The sequence below is a fragment of the Cyrtonyx montezumae genome, unplaced genomic scaffold (genome assembly GCF_038088225.1).
Source record: "Cyrtonyx montezumae isolate F1298 unplaced genomic scaffold, pur_monq_1.0 scaffold_3, whole genome shotgun sequence".
In the NCBI taxonomy this organism is placed as follows: Eukaryota; Metazoa; Chordata; class Aves; order Galliformes; family Odontophoridae; genus Cyrtonyx; species Cyrtonyx montezumae.
In genome coordinates, this window is record NW_027072034.1 from 37,410,671 (window position 1) to 37,432,855 (window position 22,185).

The 22,185-nt window shown below is 37.1% G+C and overlaps 1 protein-coding gene across 1 annotated transcript; it reads right to left on the bottom strand.

The window, feature by feature from the left end:
• Nucleotides 1-715: 715 nt before the first annotated feature.
• Nucleotides 716-20,650, bottom strand: LOC136053189 (interleukin-5 receptor subunit alpha-like). The gene is made up of 10 exons (XM_065743886.1): nt 20,470-20,650; nt 18,024-18,178; nt 17,743-17,890; nt 17,077-17,185; nt 16,736-16,923; nt 13,813-13,949; nt 9,652-9,796; nt 5,236-5,323; nt 3,446-3,536; nt 716-1,293 (listed from the first exon to the last, which is right to left on the bottom strand). Exons 1-10 carry the CDS (start codon nt 20,567-20,569, stop codon nt 1,177-1,179), a joined length of 1,278 nt encoding a protein of 425 aa, XP_065599958.1. The 5' UTR covers nt 20,570-20,650; the 3' UTR covers nt 716-1,176.
• Nucleotides 20,651-22,185: the final 1,535 nt, after the last annotated feature.

The window sequence follows — 22,185 nt, forward strand, 5'->3', positions numbered from 1 at the left end:
AACAGTATTGGACCGAGTAATGACCCCTGAGAGACACCACTTGTCACCTGTCTCCATCCATACAATTGAGCCATTGACCATCGCTCTCTGAGTATGGTCCTGCAATCAGTTTCTTGTCCATCAGACAGTCTACCTAATATATTTTTCCAGTTTGAAGAGAAGGGTGTTGTGGTGGACAGTGTCCAAGGGCTTACTGAAGTTCAGATAGAATACATCAGTGGCTTTTAACTTGTCCACTGATGTAGATACACTTACATAGAAGGTAACTAATTCAGTCAGACAGGACTTGCCCTTGGTGATGCCATGCTGGTTGTCCCCACATCACCTCCCTCTCTTACATGTGCCTTAGCATAGGTTCCAAGAGGATCTGTTCCATGATCTTCCCGGGCACAGAGATAAGGCTAAGAGGTAGTATTTCCATTGGTCATCCTTTCTACACTATGAATGAACTTGTATGTATGAACTTGTATGGATTGCTAGTCAATGGAAATAGAGAGGAAGATTTCTTCACAAAGATAGGAAAAATTAAATAACAATAGTTGTTCAGTTCAAAGCTGTACCTTCTCTGAGTTATACTTATTTAAATAACAATAGGTTAAAAAACAGTCTTTTTTACATTGTATAAGGTTTCCTCCCCTCCCTAAATGCAAAAGGATAGGTCTGTAACATTAAAAGACTTTATGTCTTCACATGTAACTCACTCTAGTTAATACCTATTCACACAATGTATGATGATTTTTAAAGCTTCTGCTGCAGTTTCCAGAAATGTTTTTTTTTCCATCACTTATTACTTTAATCAGATATTGAATAGGTAGTACAGTATTTGTATAAAGAGCATGTCTTCGAAGTTATTGATCTAGTGGATGTTATTTGGAAGCTAATGCAGTACTAACTCTAGCTCCATCTTGACCCAAGTAGATTCAAACATTCAGTTATATTGCCTGATCTGCTGTGCTTTTACTGGGCTGAAGATCAGTAGTAGTTAGAGACAGACTGCAATATAGTATTTGATCCAAAGCTCATTTTAATAGTTGCACAATGTCAGAACTCAAAATATTTCAGACCATTTGGGTCGGACAAAAATCCAGTATCACCCTTTCTTGGACCAGTGGGAGCTCAGTTAACAAAAAGTTAGACCTTTCACGAAGACAAAAAATAAAGAAAAACATAACACTCCTACAGGTCTTCAGATTCTTTCAAATGTCTAGGTTGCTGAATGTCTTCATCTCCACTATCTTCTGATATTTTCAGAATGATCTCTGACGGTATTTCCATTTGCACTGAATTTTGTTTCTGTTAAAAAAAAATGCATTAGGTACATCTACATTTGATGTCATTACAAATTCTTGTCTGAATTTTATTAAAAGAATGCTATCTATTTGATGTATCTAGGATTAATACTGATTACTTCCTCCATATTAATAACTGCAATACAGAGATCACATTAGTTACTCTCTCCCTCTAAAAGGTGCTCACAAGTATATTTACATTACTGTTCTGGACCCCATATTTTTTTGCTTGTTGCCTTTCAGGATATTGACCTAGAGTTTACATAAAAATAATAATCTAGCTTTCAAACATTACATTTATGTGCTGGATAAAACAGATTATTTTTCAGTGCCATTCCTCCCAATCTTCTTAATTCTTATGGTATGTCCAAAACCAAAATCTGCCAAAATATGCAAATATATATTTTTTAGTCATTGATTGTTGCAAATTTTTATCTATATAATGAATAAAAATGGACACCTGAATAGCAGAGAATGCAGTTGTAGGTTGCTAGGAGATGCAGAGAATATGATTAATGATAATTTATTTTTACATTCCAGTAGTCTGATTCAAAAGTCACTGAAGTAGTTATCAGTAAATTATTGGTGGAAAGGGTGCCAAAAGATTTTTGCATAGAAGAGGTTGCAAATATGACAACTTTAGGTCAAATTCAGTCTGATATTTTTGGCCAGATGTGTCATAGAAATGACCAAATCTTGACAATAAAAGATAACTTCAGTATAATATAGATAAGTTAAATATTTAGTATAATTTAGCATAATATAGATAACTTTTGGAGCTCTCTTGGGATTTTCTTTTCTGAGAAGTTAACTATAAAATAAGATGAGCACAGAACATTTCTGTGAACCAGCACAAGGCTTGAAGAATGAAAGTGAAAGTTCAAAACACATCCCATCAATCTCATCATTTTGTGTTATCATTATAGCATGTAGCATATGCACACCAGCTTCTCCATAAATTTGTCTGTAAGAAGGTAAAAGCAAACAAAACAAAAAAAATCACTCTCTTTGCCTCAAAATTCTAATTGTGATTCATGAATTTTGATGGGCCATGGTTGCTGTCAGAGTTTGCAGCTATGTACGTATATTTATTAAAAACAACAAAACAACATTGAGAAGCACACTTCTTTTCCCCTGGAGGGGAGGTATAGCTCTCATTGGCAACTGTCAGTCACAATAGTGAATGCACTTGCAGAAGATGTTTAGATACTGTAGCATAAGTATACAGCAACAGAGTTGAGTAATTAGAGAAAAATGAATGAAACAAAGGCTCTCCAACAAATGTTTTAAATACATAGGATATTTTCTTTTTCAATTACGTCTCCCCAAAAATCACTGTTTGGGAACACCATCTTTTCATCACGTGCTGTAGAAGAACCAGATAAGAGAAAATCTTGCTGCTTTCTGGAGAGCAGTTCATTGTGTAGCTCCACTGGATATATAAGAATCTAGAGTACTGCCTGACCAGAGCACATTTTCCTCCAACTCACAACCACATGTAGCATTAAGAAGCACTGAATATGTTAGGCATGGAGCTCTATTAAGAAAAGCCACACAAACATTGGAAATATTTATTTTTTGTTTTGTCCGGTTGATTTAAGATTTGTAACTTGCTAGGAGATGTCAGAATCTGAATTTTATGTCACATATCATATTTTCCAAAATAAAAATTCTGTTAATGATTTTGTCTTGCAGCAGATGCACTGTTGTGGTAGCTTACGTTTCATGTATTGCTGAGCTTCCTCTTAGCTGCTCTAAATATGTGTATGATTACTACAGAATAACTAATGACTTGCACTTCTCAAAGAAATTCCCTTTCCTAACTTTCCCACATGCTTATACCTGTAAGACCATAGAACTGATTATTCTGGAGGGAGTCATGATTGTTCCTTGAAAGAGTGGTTCACTGAGTGTAAAAATGCTGAAACACTTTCTCTCTGAGACACACTTAAGGTAATAATTTCCTGATGATTGTCTCTATCCTTTCTAAGAAAATCATTGTCCTGTATTTTCCACAAACACTCTGTTCTCTTTTGGCTTCACTAAAGACACTCTGCATACCCTTTTCCCAGTTCTTAAAACTGATCCACTGCATAAAAATTGTGGCAGGTAATAATTATACATTTCACTGAAGTGAGAGAAAAAAAACACTCTACCTGGTTTTGAGTCTCATCTGTAGCTAACCAAGTTGTGAGTTTATCTGTAGGACTGGGAAAGGGCACGGTTACAACTTCCAGGAATCTATACCTACAAGAGAGACAGACACAGAACTCTAGAATACCTGCAGGAACAAATTATGTGATTATACTTTGAATAGATTCATCTGAAACAGACACCAGGTAGCAATTTAACTGAGTAAGAAACTTAGAGAGGATCTGTGGTCTGTGTGAAAGATTGTATGAATGCAACAACCACATCTAAATTTGGGTGGTCAGAAGCTCCCTTATAGCCTCCAGAGATGCTGAGCTCTTTCCACTGACTAGAAAGGCATCTCAGACACTTCAGTGGAGATCGTCTCTGTAGGTGCCAAAAAAATAACAAGTTAGGTGTTTGCATTAGATGCACGTCTTCCATTTCTAAAGCTATTCTACACTCTTTAGTTCCATTACAGACATTTTGCTCAGCATTCTTCTCAGCTCTTCTTTCACCTCACCAGTTTTAACTTTAGCACTAGAGTTTTAAAACCATTATATTGGATATGCTCATGCATTTGAATTCCAACAAAAACAAGAGTCTGTGGCATGCTACCATACTTATAGCTGGAAAAATGTTCCTGTTTTACTAAGTAAAATTACTACATATAAAATGTGACCATCATAGGAACAAACATAGAGGACAGGGGCAGGCATAGGGTCAGAAATGTCTTTTAATTCCTTTACTGAAATCTAGGACAATTCAAGTAGAGTGAGAGTGAGGTCTGCATAGAACCATGAAAACATTTTATGCTGTCACAAATGGTTATATGTTGGTTTTCAGTACTATGTAAATTTACCACAGAAGAGATCTACCAACTGAGACCAGAAGCACATCTTATTATTTTATGTTTAGATGCAACGGCTTTTAATTGCTTTCCTTGTGCCAGGGGAAGCATTTTATGCTGTATTTAACAGTTTCATATCCAGAGTTCCCTGTGTTCTTGTTTGACAAAATAAAATATAGTGTATGGCAATTTCTTTTATCACAAACAGGAACTTCTATTTAGTTTTCAATTAATTAATTAATTTACATTTAACATGACTCCCATTTTGTATCACACATTCCAAATACTAAGGCATCTTGAGATATCAGCTTATCCTGATTTATTCTTTTTCCTGTTCAAGAAAGCCTTCTGTGCTATGTCAATAGGAGAGATAAGTAGCTGAGCAGAAAAGTAATGGTATGGAGTCATTTGGCTGCATTAATTTATGGTGGGTGTAGGGACACTAATGGTACTGCAAAGCAAATTCCTTCTCTCAGCCTGGCTTTCATTTTTTTACTTATTTCATGTAAGCTGTCTGTCTTAGAGGAAAGGAGTGCTTTAGGCAATACCCATGAATTATGAAATGAAGTTGGGCAACATGGGAAATGCAATTCATCATTGGTGTGATTATTGTTGGTAGCTCTGAATGCAGAATCCACAAAGCCACGGTGCAAAACCATACTGAGAGGCAGCAGTCATGTTAGTGGCAGAGATACAGCTGAGTGCATCTTATGAGGCTGGAGCTCCAGAGACAGTGAAGGGATCTGTGAGGTGCTCAGTAATAGTGTCTTACCTCGAGCACACCTCTGATAAAGCAATAGCTGTTACTGAACAACTAACTGAATTTTGTAAATAATACTTCATTTGAAAATACTGGTATTCTGCTTTAATCCATTGTGTGGTTTGTTGATACGCACAGCCAGCTTTCTTCTTTCCTGACCTTTCTTGCACCAAAAATGTATATTATCTTTCAGAGATGTATATTACCTTCTACACGCACATATCAGCAAAATTCCAAGGAAAACCGGAACGCCAAACAATGTGAGGCTTAGCACTATGCTGTCCACAGATCTTTCTTAAAAAGAAGAGATGATAATGTTAATAATATGGGAAAGGGTAGTTCATAAATTGATGAATTATATATTAATGACTCATAAATATTTCATCATTCCTGAGCTGCTACAGATTTAAAGAATCTTTTCACCAAGCTTTTTAGGGGAAAGTGGGGCTTCTGACTTCAACACTGTTCTTTCCTTCTCCTTTTAGCCCTCAGCCTTGCTGCTACCTTAATCCCTCACTTTCCCCATCTTCCTCTGCACCAGTGGATTCCATTAGCTCCTTTCCCTGGATTTCTGCTCTCCTATGCTGGGTATGGCCAGTCATTTCACTACATGCTTCCATCCATCCTGGATATCAGGCTCTTTTGTCTGTTGCTAATGCTCCTGCTGCTGCTCCTGCTGCTTCTGGATTCCTGTTGTTGCCACCTTTCTTCTCCACACACCCCCAGCCTCTGCCTGCTCACCCCTTCACAGCTGTAACTGGTTTAAGGCAAAATGAAAACAAAATCTTTTTGTCCAAAAAAAAAACCAAAAAACCCCAAAAACAACAACAAAAAAAAACCACAGTCTTTGAATCAAGAAGAAACATATTTTTTTTCATTAGACTTATCTAAAGAAATGCAAGCAAACATTCTGAAATACTTATTTATACCATTCAGAAAATATTACTTCTTTGTAGTTTGTATTCTTTCCTCTGAGATAACCCAATCAAAAAATGTATTTTTTGTCACATTATGTTTTTGTTTATTTCCTAACTTTATAACCATGACTTTGAACTAAGTATTCGGAGAAAGACCAGCAGGAACAGCTCTTAAAATGTTAGTAGTCATAGGTCAGAATGGTTTTGTGGCCAGTCTAGACAAAATTCAAAGAACAAAATGTTTTGAACCCATTTTCCACAAAATTAATGTGAAAACAGAACAAAATTATCTCAGACTCCTGAGCAGAAAAACCTTTATATTATACTAAAATACAAAGTTATTCTCCATTCACTTTAAGCTGAAAAGGAAGTTTTCCCCTGTCTTTCAGGTTGAGTGCTCAGAAAACACGTATTGAACAATTTCTGGACCATGCAGTATTAATTCTTTATTTTGAGGTGATTGTTCTGCATCCTTCTGCTGTTAATCCTATATCACGTACACACTCAAGACAAGAGGAAGCAGTGGTCTTTATGGCAGCCAAACCACAAACTGTTTTGGTCTTCTCGTTTTCTTACCTCGTATGTTTCAGACAGGTGGAAAAAAAGAAGCACACATTCTTTTAGTTAGGTTATTTTATGCTTTGGGGTTTAGTTTTCTTTTGGGTTATTTTTTGTTTGTTTGTTTTAGATGCAACTCTTTAAACTCACATACAACAGTAAATTGAACCGAAACAATTGGCTTGGTCTGCAAATTTCAGAACACCTCTGAATTGTTATTAACTTCAAAGTGATCTATGAGTGCTCAGAAGCTCCAAAAATTAGACCAATTATTTCAAGTTTTTATATATGAATAAAGCTGATCAAACATTTCTCCTTTAGCTGAAAGTTTCTATACTGTTCAGTTTAAATTGTCTTATTTTTCAAGGGCATATGCTAATTTTCTGGTGGAAAATGAATATGTTTCCCATGAGAAAATTAACAAATTCTTTTCATGTCAAAGGAACATTTCAGAACAAATATTTTAGTTATGTTTTGAATTATGTTATTTCGTTTTGATGTATTAGGTTTTTTAAATGGAGAAAGAAAAATGCATTCTCAAAGAAATGTAGTTTTTTTAGATGAAACATTGGAATGTCACTTGAAATAAAAGGAAAAAAAAAGCAGGTCAGTTCATGTTGCTTCAAGATTTCAGCAGAGAAACTGACACATCCTGAAATAAAAATACTGAATGAATGTATTTTTTTTTTCCTTTCAATTTACTCAACAGAATGTCTCAATCTTTTAAAATCACTGTGTCTATAAAATTAGGTATGGGGCTTCCATGAAATTACCATGAATTATACTACTAATGACAGTCTTCAAAAAAAGTCCAGGCAGTATTAAAATATACTTCATAATGTCCACTTATTATATATTTTCCCAGTAAAAAACAGCTAAAACCATTTCAGCTGAATACAAAACAAAACAGACAGAAAACCCTCTCTGAGCATCAAAGGAGTTGTTTAAAGATGTTTGCCTGAGTCTGTGATCCCTCAGTCTAATGTACTCCATAGATTCATATTACAAAAGCCACTCATCTTCTTCAAATACAGGAAGGAAGAAGGGAAATTGCTGTTTTACATGAACTTTTGCAGTTACATGCTCCAGAGGTAAATCAACTGCACCAAATACATGGAGATATGACATATTATATGCAATGGCAGTCCTGTCTACTACGATCTTTTCCAAAGTAGAGAACACAAGTTGTGATTGTTAACGCCGACAACAGCAGTTGGGAAAGCACTGGTTTTGTAAACAGTTGAAGGATGGTTGCAGCTGCTGAAAGCAAGGTATTGAAGGCTGGAATTAGGATGAGTGACTGCCCAAATCCATTTCCTTCTTCAGATGAGGGGTTGGCAGGGAATGGGTAAATCTACATCTCCCACTAGGAAAAGCCCTTAAAATTTCCCCTCCCTCCACTATCTATACTTCAGATCAGATGGACCAAGCCAGGCACAAGGCACCAGGCAGACCTCTCTGCTCATTTTCTCTTCAGTGAGAAGAGGTAAGAATTTCGGATGGACAATTCAAACCTCTGATAGGTGGAAGTACGTCCTCTCCTTCAGCACAGTGAGCAGATGAAGCTCCTTTCTCTAAGCATTTCAGAAGTGAAGTGCTTCTGAAATGAAGTGAGTGAATCTAGACTAACAGAGATGGTAGCTGAGAGGTGCCAACAGAACAGTGGGACATGGTGAAGCATCTGACAGAGTAGGCAGGCAATATTCTATAAACTGTGTAACTGAATTTACATTCAATCTATCGCAAATGTAGCAGTGCCTGCTCTTGCATTTTCTGTCTCTTCAGATAAACACATACCTGAAGCTTAATGGATCAGAAAGGCATATTCCAAAATACAGTCTGTTGTATTAAATATTTATACTGTATTGTTTTATTAACAATAGTATTGAACATTTTTACATGTCATCGTTCAGGGATGAGTCTATGCACCACTTTCTCTACCTAAATATCGAGTGCTATCCATCTGACTTGTCTACTTCCCTTTTACCCTACCTGACATCGTGAAGCTACTGTAGGTGGAGGCATTTTTCTAATCATTAAAAGTACCAGCTTCCCTTGTTAGCATACAGATGTTAAAATCTAGTCATAGGAGGCAAAGGAAAAATCATGGCTTTTGTTTAATTTCTACTTTAGCAAACAGTGGGATCCAAGAGCACATGTACTTGAATTAGAGCTTAAACATTTCTTATCTCTGTCAGATGAGAAACTATTCCCAGAAACACAGAATCACATAATACCAGGGATTGGAAGGGACTTTGGAAGATCATCTAATCCAATCCCCCTGCCAGATCAGGAACACCTAGATTAAGTCACACGGATATGCATCCAGGCGGGTTTTGAGTGTCTCCAGAGAAGGGGACCCCACAACCTCTCTGGGCAGCTTGTTCCTGTGTTCTGTTACCCCCACCATGAAGAATTTTTTTCTCATATTTATCCGGAACGTCCAATATGTTCCAGCTTGCACCTATTGCCTCTTGTTCTCTCAATGGATATCATTAAGAAGAGTCTGGCTCCATCCTTCTGATTCTCACCCTTTACATATTTATAAACATTAATGTCACCCCTCAGTCTTCTCCAACCTAATGTCTCCCAGCCTCCTCAACCTTTCCTTGTAAAGGAGATGTTCCACTTCCACAGTCATCTTTGTGGCTCTGTGCTGGACTCTCTCCAGCAGTTCCCTGTCCCTCTTGAACTGAGGGACCCAGAACTGGACTCAATACTCTAGATTATATTCACAATATATAGTAATAGAAATTTAAGATTTAGTTCCTAAGGGCTGTGATTTAATGAATATTATGATATTCATGATTTTCTTGGCTTACCAAATCCAGCTGAAATCATTTGTAAAAATGTCCATTGCAGAAAACACAGGTAGGTGTTGTGTGCTATTTTTACCTTCTAAAAGCTGTCAAGAGTTGCCTTAAGAGAATAGCCCTGTGCCAAACTGAGGAGCAAGGAAATACAACCTATTAAATCAAGGACTCTCTTTCCCCACAGCACATAGAGACGTGAGGCCTGGTGCATGGCATGGATCTCTTTGTACTGCTACAGTACAGTAATGCAGCAAAGAACAGAAATTAAATATGCTGAATGATACTAACATATATAGTAATAAGAGTTACAAATAGTAAATATGTGATAACTTACCATCATAAATAATCACTGGTTCACTCCAATCACTCCAAATCTTGTTTGTTATGCATACCTCTTTCTTGGCCCTCACTTGTGCTGTACATTTTTTTGTTGGCCTAAGAAGTGGATATTCATATTTCTCCTCAGTGACATCTACAATCTATCAAGATAGTTTTAGGGAGTTATTTTTAGCGATTTCATATTGCAGTCAAAACAGATGACAAATACTACTATTTATATTTCAAATCTAGTAGAAAAAGATTTGCAGAAAACAATGTTTATATTCAGACAGATTCTGTCTTTTTGATAGTGTGCATTTAAACTCAAGAAAATCAAGAAGAGGCTGGAACTGATAAGATTGACGTATCAGCTCTGATCAAATGGTAAGTATTTAAAAGCATTGATTCCCCTTCCATTTTTTTCTCATGCCAAGTGTAGAGTGAATACAGTAATGATGAACCATAAGTTCCTAGTTTTTTTTGTGGGTAGTGTTGTTGCCTTTGGTTTTCTGGTAGAAAAAAAATGACAGCTGTCTAACGCTGAGGATTTTCCATTACTTTAGTGACTTGAAACATCTTGAAACATCTTTAATTGCACCTACAAATGAAAGTATGTCATTTCAAAGGATAAAAAATACACAAGATGTGTCCATAACAGACTGTTCAGACCATCTACAAAAACTGGAGCCAAACTTAGTATCTAAAAGAGTGAATTAGTCATAATCTGCATCTTACATATGACATGCCTATCATGCACACTGTAACAACATTTGACCTTTATGCAACAGAGTGGAATTATTGACTCAGTTTGTGGTTCCCTGTAATCCACAGAACTTTTTTCTTCTGCATTTCTGCCTACACATTAATTCCTCATTTGGATTTTGTATATTTGACCTATACTTCCTAAAAATAGGGTTGTTCTTATTGCTGAATTTTGACTTGTTGATTTCAGATTTAATCATCTCAAATTCAAATCTTATTTTCTGTACTACTTTCTAACCCTTCCTAGCTTTCAGATATCTATAGACTTTACTCCCTACTTTTAAGCTTTATCTGTTTGCATTGTAATATAATTATGTGTGCACATGAGCATTCATGTAGTTACTTTCTTTGGTATTCACAATAAGTAAATATAGACTCGCATATTTTGATCATAATCCTCTTGTCTATCAACAAATATCTATAACTCTGCTTGTGGATGTCCTTTTAACACTTAACACAGAACCTCAATTGTGCTCCATTCTCCTCCCTCCTATTCTACCCATATCATCACTGTTGTTTTTTTCCTTACCTTCACCTTCTCATTCTGTACTCCTTAACCACATAACTACTCTTTATCACTACTAGCTTTGGTGCTCATTCTCCTCAAACTTACCTTAAGGCTCCCTCACTTAGCAAGTGCTCTCACATGTATTTTTTGAATTGTTAGTTGACTTCCCCATCTCCCCATCCATCCCATCTAAGAAAAATCACTTCTATGCTCCGAAGATTTTCCTTTCCTACATTTATACCCTGCAGCTGTATACAAAACAAATGAAGAGCTTTGTAAGAGATGAGAAGCAGATGAGATTTACTCCATGTCAGTAAAGATGCTGGACAATTTTAGCCTTCGATGTATCCAGCACAGGTTTTGAAGTGTTACACTTTTGATTGATTAAGAAGATATCTATATGCAGAGGTGGCCTTGAAGGGAACAACCTGTCTTCAGGAAAATAAAAAGTAGGACTGAGGAGCCTTGACATATCCGCTTAGAGACCCAAGCTCTTTTTCCATGTGTTTCAGTGGGGGATACAAGAAGAGCCAGTGTAACTCTGGCAGCTGTCTATCAGCATTAGTACTGCATCTGAACTAGTAAGCCCTGCTGTAATTTATGAAGATATTATATGCCCAGTGATGTGTCTATCTTATTGCATTTCTTTCTACTGTGTCTGTCAAAGAATGGATATATGTTAATTTAGACGTATTTTATTTCAGACTCTAATTGTCTCTGAATTGTTTGCAGGTAGATGAGATAATTATTGCTAGTGCACTGAACATTCAGGTATGTTAACAAAGATATAGGTGCTTCAAGGAAAACACAGCTTAAAAGCAGCTTGAACACCAAAGTTTCAGAAAATTCCCAATCAAACACACATCTGAACTTCTCAGTATCGTATGTTCAGTTAAGTGCTTGGCTTTCTACTCTTCAGGAGTGTAAATAAGAAGCTGTGTGAAAACATTTCAGCTCTTACTACTATTAAAATTATAATTTTAAACTGTCAGGTGGTAATGTCACCATACTTCCACCATGCTGCATAAGCTAAGCTACAATACTGTTCTAATTTTTACTGTTCAAATAAGCTGCTGATACACTATGAAGGATTATTAAATATATATAATATATACCAATAACAGGAATGATTATTTTATTTCTGTATGTAGAAATAACAATATTGACATGTAAATTGTAAGCACAATCCTGCAAGGATTCACATGGATTTCACATGAATTATTCACTGAATAAGACATGAATTAAGTATGAGAAGAAATCTTTACAAGGCTGAAGCCTGATTACAAATTTCAGGAACAAATTAATATTGCAATCTAAATTAGCATATATATATTAATTTTGAAGAGTACATTGAAAGCTGACATAGTTCTATTTCCATGGCAGAAAATCACATGCTTTAATCAATACTGTCTTTCTACAATTAATTAATTTCCTTCTAAAATGCAGGGTTATCCAGCTACATTTCAAATCAAGCTTTTTTTAAGTTTCTGTTTAGAAAAGAGAATGCTTTGATACATCTACAAGCATTTTTCTAATACGATGCTTTTACATGTTATCTCAAAATTCATGTGGGACATCAAGAAGGAAGAGATACTATCCAGGCAGAAATAGATTCAAAATGCTCTATGTATGATAGAATTTTATTTACATTCAAGTTAAAAAAAAAAAAGTAATTTCAAAGACTAATAGGTTGGCTGAGTTGGGCAGCACTCCCTCAGGCCCAGCCTCTGCTCCAGTGGGGCCACCCAGAGCAGGGTGCTCAGGCCCACATCCAGGCGGCTGCTGGAGATCCCTAAAGAGGAGACCCCACAGCCTCTGGGCATCCTGTGCCACTGCTCCATCACCTGCACAGCACAGGAGTGCTCCTGGTGCTCAAAGGGAGCTCTTGCATGCCAGTTTGTGCCCATGCCCTCCTGTCCTGGCACTGGGCACCACTGACATGAGGCTAGACATGTCCTCTTTGCACCCTCCCTTCAGATATTTATACACACTGACAGAACCTCCTTGAGCCTCCTCATCTTAAGGATAAAAAGTTCCAGCACTCTGAGCTGTTCCCTCATAAGTGCTCCAATTCATCCTTCATCACCATCCTTAATTCACATAAATGTTTTTCCCTTTTTACTTTTGGTTTTAATCAGTACATGCTTTAGATTTAAAATGTGTTCTTTAGTTGGAATAACTGTCTTCATCAAACATATACTTCAGGTATGATAACATTTTAAAATCTTTAATTTCCTTCTGAACAACTCTGAAAATAACTGAGCGTATTTATACAAGGAAAAGGGTAAATAAATCTATATATTATTTCTATAGAAAAGAAGATAAATTCAAATCCAAAACAAACATGGTAAGATGAAATCTGCCCAATATATATAGGCCAGCATCTTCCTGGCAAAACATATAGTATCCTTACAGTGCAACAGTAATGATCCAGTTTTTCCTTAAGGGAAGAAAAAAATTCAATGTTAAAGTCCTACCTCTGGAAAGAAAAGATATAGAAAGAATAATCTTGGAAAATTTTTCATAACATATTCTCCCAGTTGAAAACTGTCTCTCTGAAAAATAGGTTCCTACCATTACTTTCATTTCTCAATATTTACAAGTTAGAATCTCTTATCAATAATAAAAAGTCACAAATCTAAGTGATGTTAATGTAACAGTCAAATTAATGAAAAAGAAAACAAACAAAAAAGCCCACTTAAATGCAAGCATCATCCTGAAATAGTGGTAAAATATGCTGTTTTTCTCTTGTTGTTGAGAAAGACAACAAATTTTGGATTATTTATGAAAGACCTTGGGATTTCTTCAAAGTTTATTTGAATTTTAATTCCTTAAAACACAAGAGATGCCTAGTTTTTGTATAAATTATGCTATGTGGAGTAAGCGCATTACCAAAAATATGATTACCTTTCTGTCTGTTATTTTCACTTGATACTTAAAGCATTTTTTTCCTCCTGAACCAATGGTAGGCGGGGGTTTCCAGTGAATTTTAATACTTCTGTTTTCAAGGGAAACAGAGATGTTGATCGGTGGGTTCAGTTTCTCTGAAAATGAGTACAGAGAGGTTTCTGCACTTTGTGTTATCTCTCATATTTATGTGCATCAGTCCTCGAAACAAACAATTGACTATTTTGGAGTTACCACTTGCAAAGAAAATACTCAATGAATGAGACATTTTCTTTAAAATTGTCACTCTCTGAGTGGCATTCATTTCTGCCTCAAAATAGAGGGAAAGATTTTTTCTTCTCAGTATTTCCACTGCATCTTCTGGGATACCCCAGGTCTGTCTATGAACACAGTGATATAATTTTGAAAAGAATGGAGTTTCAGTTCTCACTCACACACGAGATACTGAAGTGGTGACAACATGTTCTCAAGTTCATTACATATGACTGTAACATCTGTTTCTTCTTTCAAATGAGCAGAATAAAACTTGCTATGGAGGAATGTTTTTCCTTTGGAGCAATGCAAGCTTAGGAGATGAAAAAGGGACATGGACCTCTTGTAACAGGACAAGGACAAATGATTTCAAACTAAAAGAGGAGAAAATTGTACTGGTTATAACGAAGTTTTTACAATAACTGTAGTGAGGCACTGGCACAGGTTGCCCAGAGAGGTATGGATGGCCCATCCCTGGGGACATTCAAGATTAGGCTGGACAAGGTTTTGAGCACCCTGATGTAGCTGTAGGTGTCCCTGTTCATTGCAGTAGAGTTGGACTAGGTGATCAAACAATACCACCACCGCAAACACTGTGTGCCCATCACTAAGTGCAAGGTGTGCAGTGGCCATGTGTTTTTTTCAGAGAGGGAAAGTGAACTGGTTTGGAAGTAAGGGACATTTGTTCCAAGAGTTTTAGGATTTGGTTTAGATAAGCAAATTCACAGCCACTTTCTAGCATGGAATCCACTGCGGCACTGATCTGGATACTGGTGTGCACAGGGTGTTCAGGCAGCAGGAGCCATTCCCAGCTGACGTTGCAGTGCCACAAAGGGACAAATCACAGTTGTAGTTCTCTCATCAGCCCTACCAGCAGAGAAGTATTCACCACAAAGTGAGGATAGGCTGGCTGTATGACTGTAATATGGTGTTGAGTGTTTTCCTGCAGCTGTGGCTACATGGCCCTGTCTTGCTCTATTGGAAAGTATGTGCTGAGGTTCCCTTTTTGTCTTTTATTTTTGCCTTTCCCATCTCAAGGAGTCTCATCTTTGGGTAACGAGCCCTTGGCAGGCTCCACAAAGTCAACAAAAGCATCTATCCCAACCTCAGCCTTGTAAAGTTGTCCTGCCCCCAAATCTGATGCTATTGGCAGTGACCAGAGCTCACCATATGGGTCAAGGTGCACCACAAGCCATGAAAGGTGAGCATGGTAAGTACATCCTCTTTGTGTTCAGCCTCTAAAGTGGTAAAGACATATATTTCACCTCTAAGACATTATTTCCAGGGGATGAACCCCCAGCTGTGAGTGTACTGAGGCTTGGACAGGATGATCTTAGAGGTCTTTTCCAGCTTACCCAAGCTGAGGGTAAGTTTGCTGTGTGCCATGAAACCTTTGCAGTGCATTTTAGAAATAAGACGGTTTCCTTCTTGGCACTGAGGCAGGAGGGGAAGCTGCTGGCTGAACCAGCTGTGGCTGGCATTTGGCTGGGTCAGTGGCTCAATGGAAAGACCAGGAAGGGCAGAGAGGACATTCTCACTGTTTGATCTCGGGGTAAAAAGAGGGGGTAGTGATAGCACTGAACAGGAGGGAGCTCTGAACAGGAGGGAGGAGAGAACAGGGAAGCATGCGATGCTGCAAGCAGATGCACCATGGCAGCTTTCTGCAGAAGGGCCTGGTGTGAGGAGGGACTCAGCAGCCAGCTGGGCAGTGAGCTCTGCCAGGTTGGCTATGGAACACCTAGCACAGTGTTCCTGCAGATTAGTTCTCCCCTCCTGAAATTTTATTTATTTATTTATTTATTTTATCAGGAAAAAAAAATTGAAGATACTTTATTTTGCTAAAACAGAACATCTTGCTTTTAACTGCTTCTGACTGCAGTGTAAACACTAAGGTAAATCCAATAGTTCTAATGTATGAAAATTCAGTAAATCAAATCTAGCTCAGAAAAAATTTTGATAAATCTGTTTGAGTTTTTGATTTCACTTGAGTTATCCTGATTCCTGTGTTACAAGTCTGGAATATGACCAATATGTTCATAATTTGAAATATATTTGAGTCTGTAATCTGCGCTAAAGCTCTGGAGAATTTCTTACTAATGAGATTAATTCAAGCATCACAGACAAGTAAGGAAAAACAAATGTATATAATCATTTGACTGTCAGAAGGTAAAAATCACTATCAAAATACTTTTAACTAAAAATGGCCTCATAAATAAATAGAGATGTTATTAATGCTTCAGAACACTCATATTCTCAAATGCAGTTATTAGTGATAGATGTGTGTTTATACTCCACTTTAACTTGTTTTATTCAGGACAATGAGAGAAAGAAATGATGGCAAAGAGAAAAACTGGAGGAAAGTATAGTCTAATGCTTTTAAAATTACATGGAATCAAATCTTTATATTTTCTCACAGTATCCTATTATCTTCTAAAGGGCAATTACAGATAAACAACGATATTACTTCAAAGAATAAAACTAAATGCTTTTGAATCAATCTCTTTTTTTTTTTTTAATCTTTATGTAAAATTCCCAGGGATATAAAAGTATAGCAAGTTAGAAATAATATTTTTACTTTATCACACTTCTTTCTTTTGTTTCCTTAATCCCATACCAGTGAAATAACCAATAAATGAGTTTTTCATAAGAGGCAGTAATAGTCAATACTTACCTATTTTCTGAGGTGTAAAGCCTTTATAATAAGACAGTCTTCTTGAATTATTTCTCTGATCTACTACAGATATATTTAAAATGATTTTTCTCAGTGGTTGGAAAGATATTTCTTTCATGTGGCATCCAATATTTTTATTCCTTGTATTTTTTATATATTGCTGGCATTCGAAATCTTTTTCTGTGTGTCTTTGGGAAGAAAATATGAGTCTTTCAGATCAACATATAATAGATTTTAGAAAAAGGTATAATTAATTTAGTCTTTAAAAACAAACAAACAAACAAACAAACAAACAAACAATAGTTTCATGCTAATTTACTAATTTTGCACAAGATCCTTACCTGTATGAAAAAAAGTACTGGACATCTGCAGGATCTTCTGCTTTAATATGCCAGGTGCAATTGAAAAAAGAAATATTATATATGATACATGAAAGATTTTGAATATATACTGCAACAAAGAATGGAGAAAAAAAGAAAGTGTGATATTTGTTACATAGATTTTTTAGGAACCTAATGGATGACATTAAAACCTGTTTGGATCCTTATTTTTAGAGGGGTGGATAAGTCTTGGGTAAGAACAAATGGCCATTTGGGGCAATAATAACTGAGAAGCACTTCTGATGCTACAGACAAAAGCCTTTAATTGTATTAGTTAAAAAGAACAAAAATTTCTGGAATACTATTTAAAGAACTCTACTGCCCTAAGATTTCCTGAAACCAGATAATAGAAAAGGCAATCTTCAACTGAGACAGGAGTTAGGGAGGATGGATACTTGGAACATTGTTCTGACTTCTCAGTCAGCTGAGCTGAATCTGAACATGTCTTAAATAATTACCAATATTCCAAGATGCTGTATGTCATTCCCATAAATGAATAGTAAAAATTACTAATAATAATAATGGTAGAAGATAAAAATTAGCTTTTAAAAACTGTAAGTATCCAAGTAAGACAGAACATTACAATGAATGTTTGTATGTCCTAATGACACGCAAATAATAGCTGACCTGGCGGAGACCTGTATGTACATTCTGTCCAGCCACTCTCCTTAATTAAGTCTTCTGTTTCTTTCATAAAAACTTGTGTTTTAACTTTAGCTTTAAAACCAGTATGTAGCTCAAGACGTATTCTCTTTTTCTTTTCCTGTAGTCTTTCCTAAAAGAGGAAGAAGGAATTACATGAAGACAGACAGTAGTAATGACTGAAAGGCAAATTATGCAAATTCATCTACCAATTGAAGTAATGTATGATTTCACTTTAAACTACATGTAACCATTGAACAACTTACTTTCCTTTCCTGAGATGTATTAAAGAACATGTAACTCAGAATATACTTCACAGTGTATTTCTCTGTCTCTTCTTTTGTCAGATTGTTGTTCCAGTACAGAATAACTTGTGACTCTTTCTTGGTAACCTGCAGATCATTATGTAGCCGAAATTCATCTGCAATTATAATGACATTATAGAGAGAGGAAAAGTGATCCCTGACTATAAATATATAAGGATATGTATAGAATTGTAGAATCATAGAATCACCAAGGTTGGAAAACGCCTACAAGATCATCCAGTCCAACCATCCACATATCACCAATAGTTCTCACTAAACCACGTTCCTCAACACAACATCTAAATGTCCCTTGCATACCTCTAGGGTAGGTGTCTCCACCACCTCCCTGGGCAGCCCATTCCAAAACCTGACCACTCTTTCAGAGAAGAACTATTTCCTAACATCCAGTCTGAATCTCCCCTGCTGCAATTTGAAGCCATTCACTCTCATCCTGTCACTAGTTACAAGAGAGGAGGCCCAACCCCAGCTCGCTATAATTTCCCTTCAGGTAGTTACAGAGAGCAATAAGGTCTGCCTTGAGTCTCCTCTTCTCCAGACTAAACAGTCTCAGCTCTCTCAGCCACTTCTCATAAGGTCTGTGCTTCAGACCCCTCACCCCTCATATATATATATATATATATATATATATATATACAATATAATGTATATATACAATATTATATATATATTGTATGTCCTTGGGCACAGCCCCATGCGCTGGAAGATAGGGATTGGGAATAGAATAGGCCCTACATAATTCATAATGAGATAGTTTTGGACCTGCTCTGAAAGCTAGACACTCACAAGTCCATGGGGCCAGATGGATTACACCCTAGATTGCTGAGGGAGTTGGTGGATATGGTTGCCAAGCCACTCTTTGTCATCCTTCAACAGTCCTAGCTAGCCAGGGTGTCTAGGTAGACTGGAGACTGGCAAATGTGATGTCCATCTTCAAAAAGAGTCAGAAAGATGATCCTAGTAGCTACAGACCTATCAGTCACACTTTAGTGCCAGAGGCTATGGATCCCAACCATGGGATCAGGCCCAGTCAGCATGGGTTCATGAATGGTAGATCCTGCTTGGCAAAATTGTTTTTGTTCTATGAGAAGGTGACCTGCTTAGTGGATGAAGACAAGGCTGTTGATGCGATCTACCTGGACTTCATTAAGCTTTTGTCACTGTACTCCAAAGCACCTTCACTTTTATTAATGATCTTGGTGAGGATATGGAGTGCACCCTCAGTAAGTTTGCAGTCAACACCAAGCTGGGAGGGAGTGTTGGTCTGCCAGAGGTAGAAAGTCACTACAGAGGGACCTGGATAGACTGAATTGATGGGCCAAGGTTTCAATAGGGCCCAGTAACCTCATAACAATAACCTCAGGCTTGGGGAGGAGTGGCTGGAAAGCTGCCTGACAGAAAGGGACCTTGGTGTGCTGATGGACAGTTGGCTGAACGTGAGCCAGCAGTGTGCCCAGGTGGCCAAGCTGACCGATAACATCCTGGCCTGTATCAGAAATGGTGTGGTGAGCAGGACTAGGGAAGTTATCCTCCCCTGTACTTGGCACTGGTGAGGCCCCACCTCAAGTGCTGTGTTCAGTTTTGGGCAACCCAGTACAAAAAGGACATTGAGGTGCTGGACCAGGTCCAAAGAAGGGCAACAAGACTGAGAAGGGCCTGGAGAATATGCCCTATGAGGAGAGACTGAAGAAAATGGGTCTGTTTAGTCTGGGGAAGAGGAGTCTCAGAGAATACTTTATTGCTCCCTTCAAATACTTGAAAGATATTTCAGTGATAATTTCAAGATAATTGCAGTGAGAGTGGGATTGCTCACTTTTCACTGGTAACAGGTGACAGAACAAGAGGAAATGGCCTCAAGTTGTGCCAGGGGAGGTTGAGTTTAGGTATCAGGAAAAACTTATTTACAGAAAAGTTGGCTAGGCACTGGAATGGGCTCTCCAGGAATGTGTTTATGTCACCATCCCTGAATGTATTTAAGAAACATTTGGATGTGGTGCTCAGGGACATGATTCAGCAGTGGGTTGTTAGAGTTAGGGCACTATGGTTTGGTTGCAGTTGGACTTGATGATCTTGAAAATCTTTTCTAACCTGAGAAATTCTATGATTCTATACACAAAGGATTTGTCTCCCAGTAAGGCCTTCACATTCATCAGCTCTCCCTGGGAGCTCCGGTCTCACATAGAGTAGGTTGTCACACTCAACATTATGAGTGACTTTAATAGCGAGATTCATGTTTACCCATCTACATCTCCTGAAATGTTAGGTAATTCATTTTTATCTGTCTTGGACAATTTCCTTATTGGTTGTAGAAAGAGACTTGACAAGAAGTTCTGATTGGACAAGTGGGGTGGCTAGCACAGGATGAGACTTTACTTAATTTTTTACTTACCCACTATATCTGGTTGTCTTCTTGACAAACCAGTGGAAAACATCTTATGTTGGAAAAAGCTTAGGATCAGCACAACAGGAACATATGTAACATGTGTCATATTAAGTGCTTAGGGTCGCAGATTTGTAGAAACTGAGAATTCAGTTCCAAGTTTGGTTCACTTAGAACATGATGTTTTCATTTTGCATCTGTGAAATAATATGAAACAGTCACTTAACCACTGAAGTGATGTCAGAAGCCTAGAAATTAAACATGAAATGATATGTTGTTAATGAGTCTTGCTCGTCAGTGCTTTCTATTACTAGGATGTTTGTATTTAAACCTGTACTTGGTGCACAATGGTCAAAGAGGGCATGTATCATTCTGAGCTGGTTTTGAATTGGGAATGTTGGATTGATTGTATGTTAAGATCACAGAAATTACAATACTGATAGTGCCTGATAGCAGACAATTTGAGTGGGAATAACCTGACATTACTTTGGATAGCTACAAAACCAGCAGCTCTATTTGTGTGAGTGACCGAGCCTCTAACAGGAGAAGACCATCTATCACTTCCGAGTTTTAATTCATATTATCAATTCCAAGTAACTATAACAATCTGAGAGATTTATCATGGCATTTGAAAAAGTGAGTATCAGGAAGATTGTACTATGTTTGCTAACTTAGGGATATGGTAAACAGACTATGCACTGGTTAAAGTTGGTTTTAGAAAGATATATAAATCAGACAGCTCAGACAGCTAAATATTCATTCAAAGGCTCTCGATGTAAAATCTGTTCTCAGACAGTTCTCCACAGCACAAGTCTCTTTGTTCTGGATTTTTCATTCACCAACAAACTCATTTATCTTGACTTTGATTTTTTTCAGTACTAAAACCATAAGCGTTCATTCTTTACATATTTCACCTGAGAAATACCAAAAGGACTCCAGGAGCCATTGTCTATCACAATGTTCTCAATAAATTGATTAACAAGACACACAGGCTGTGTAGAGGAATATGTGTGAATGTTTAGCACAGTCCAAAAAATTTTACATGTTTACACATAAAGTTACCTGGGCACACATATACATATATACATAAACATGCACATATAGGTACATTTATAATGTTATTTTGATACACTGCAGTAAACAATGTAATGAATTGTATAGTTTTCAGGTTCTCACTTTTGTTTATCCAATCCTGTGATAAAGCAAACAAAACTTTTCCTGGGAACATATATGTACTTAAATCAGTAGAAAGGGAAAAATAGGGTGAAATACACCAAAAAGTAAAATACAAAATATTTGTAGCTATTTGAACTATGACATTTGTGGAAAATGTGAGTGAAAAGACTTAAAATAGGAAAAGGAACAAAATAAATCTTGAAGAAGGAAATGTCAGTGTTAAGAACAAAAATAGTAATAATCTGTGAGGCAATATAACTGACTGAATTCAGAGAGAGAGAGGAAACCGTGGTAGAGAGGAAGGTTTCTAAATCAGAATGATTTTTCAAAAGACAACCACCAGTTTGAGTCAAAAAATAGGGCATTTCAGAAAAAAGCACTGCTGTTTCCCAGAGGCAACTTGATCCTAGGAGTACCTTTTGTACAGCACTGAAGGCATTGAAGGCAATCCCCTATTTCTAAGCTCCATGAACTCCAGCAATCTGATCCCATGGAAGCTATCATGGTAGACAACAACAACAAGCTGAGGACGGGTCAAAGTAAACTTGT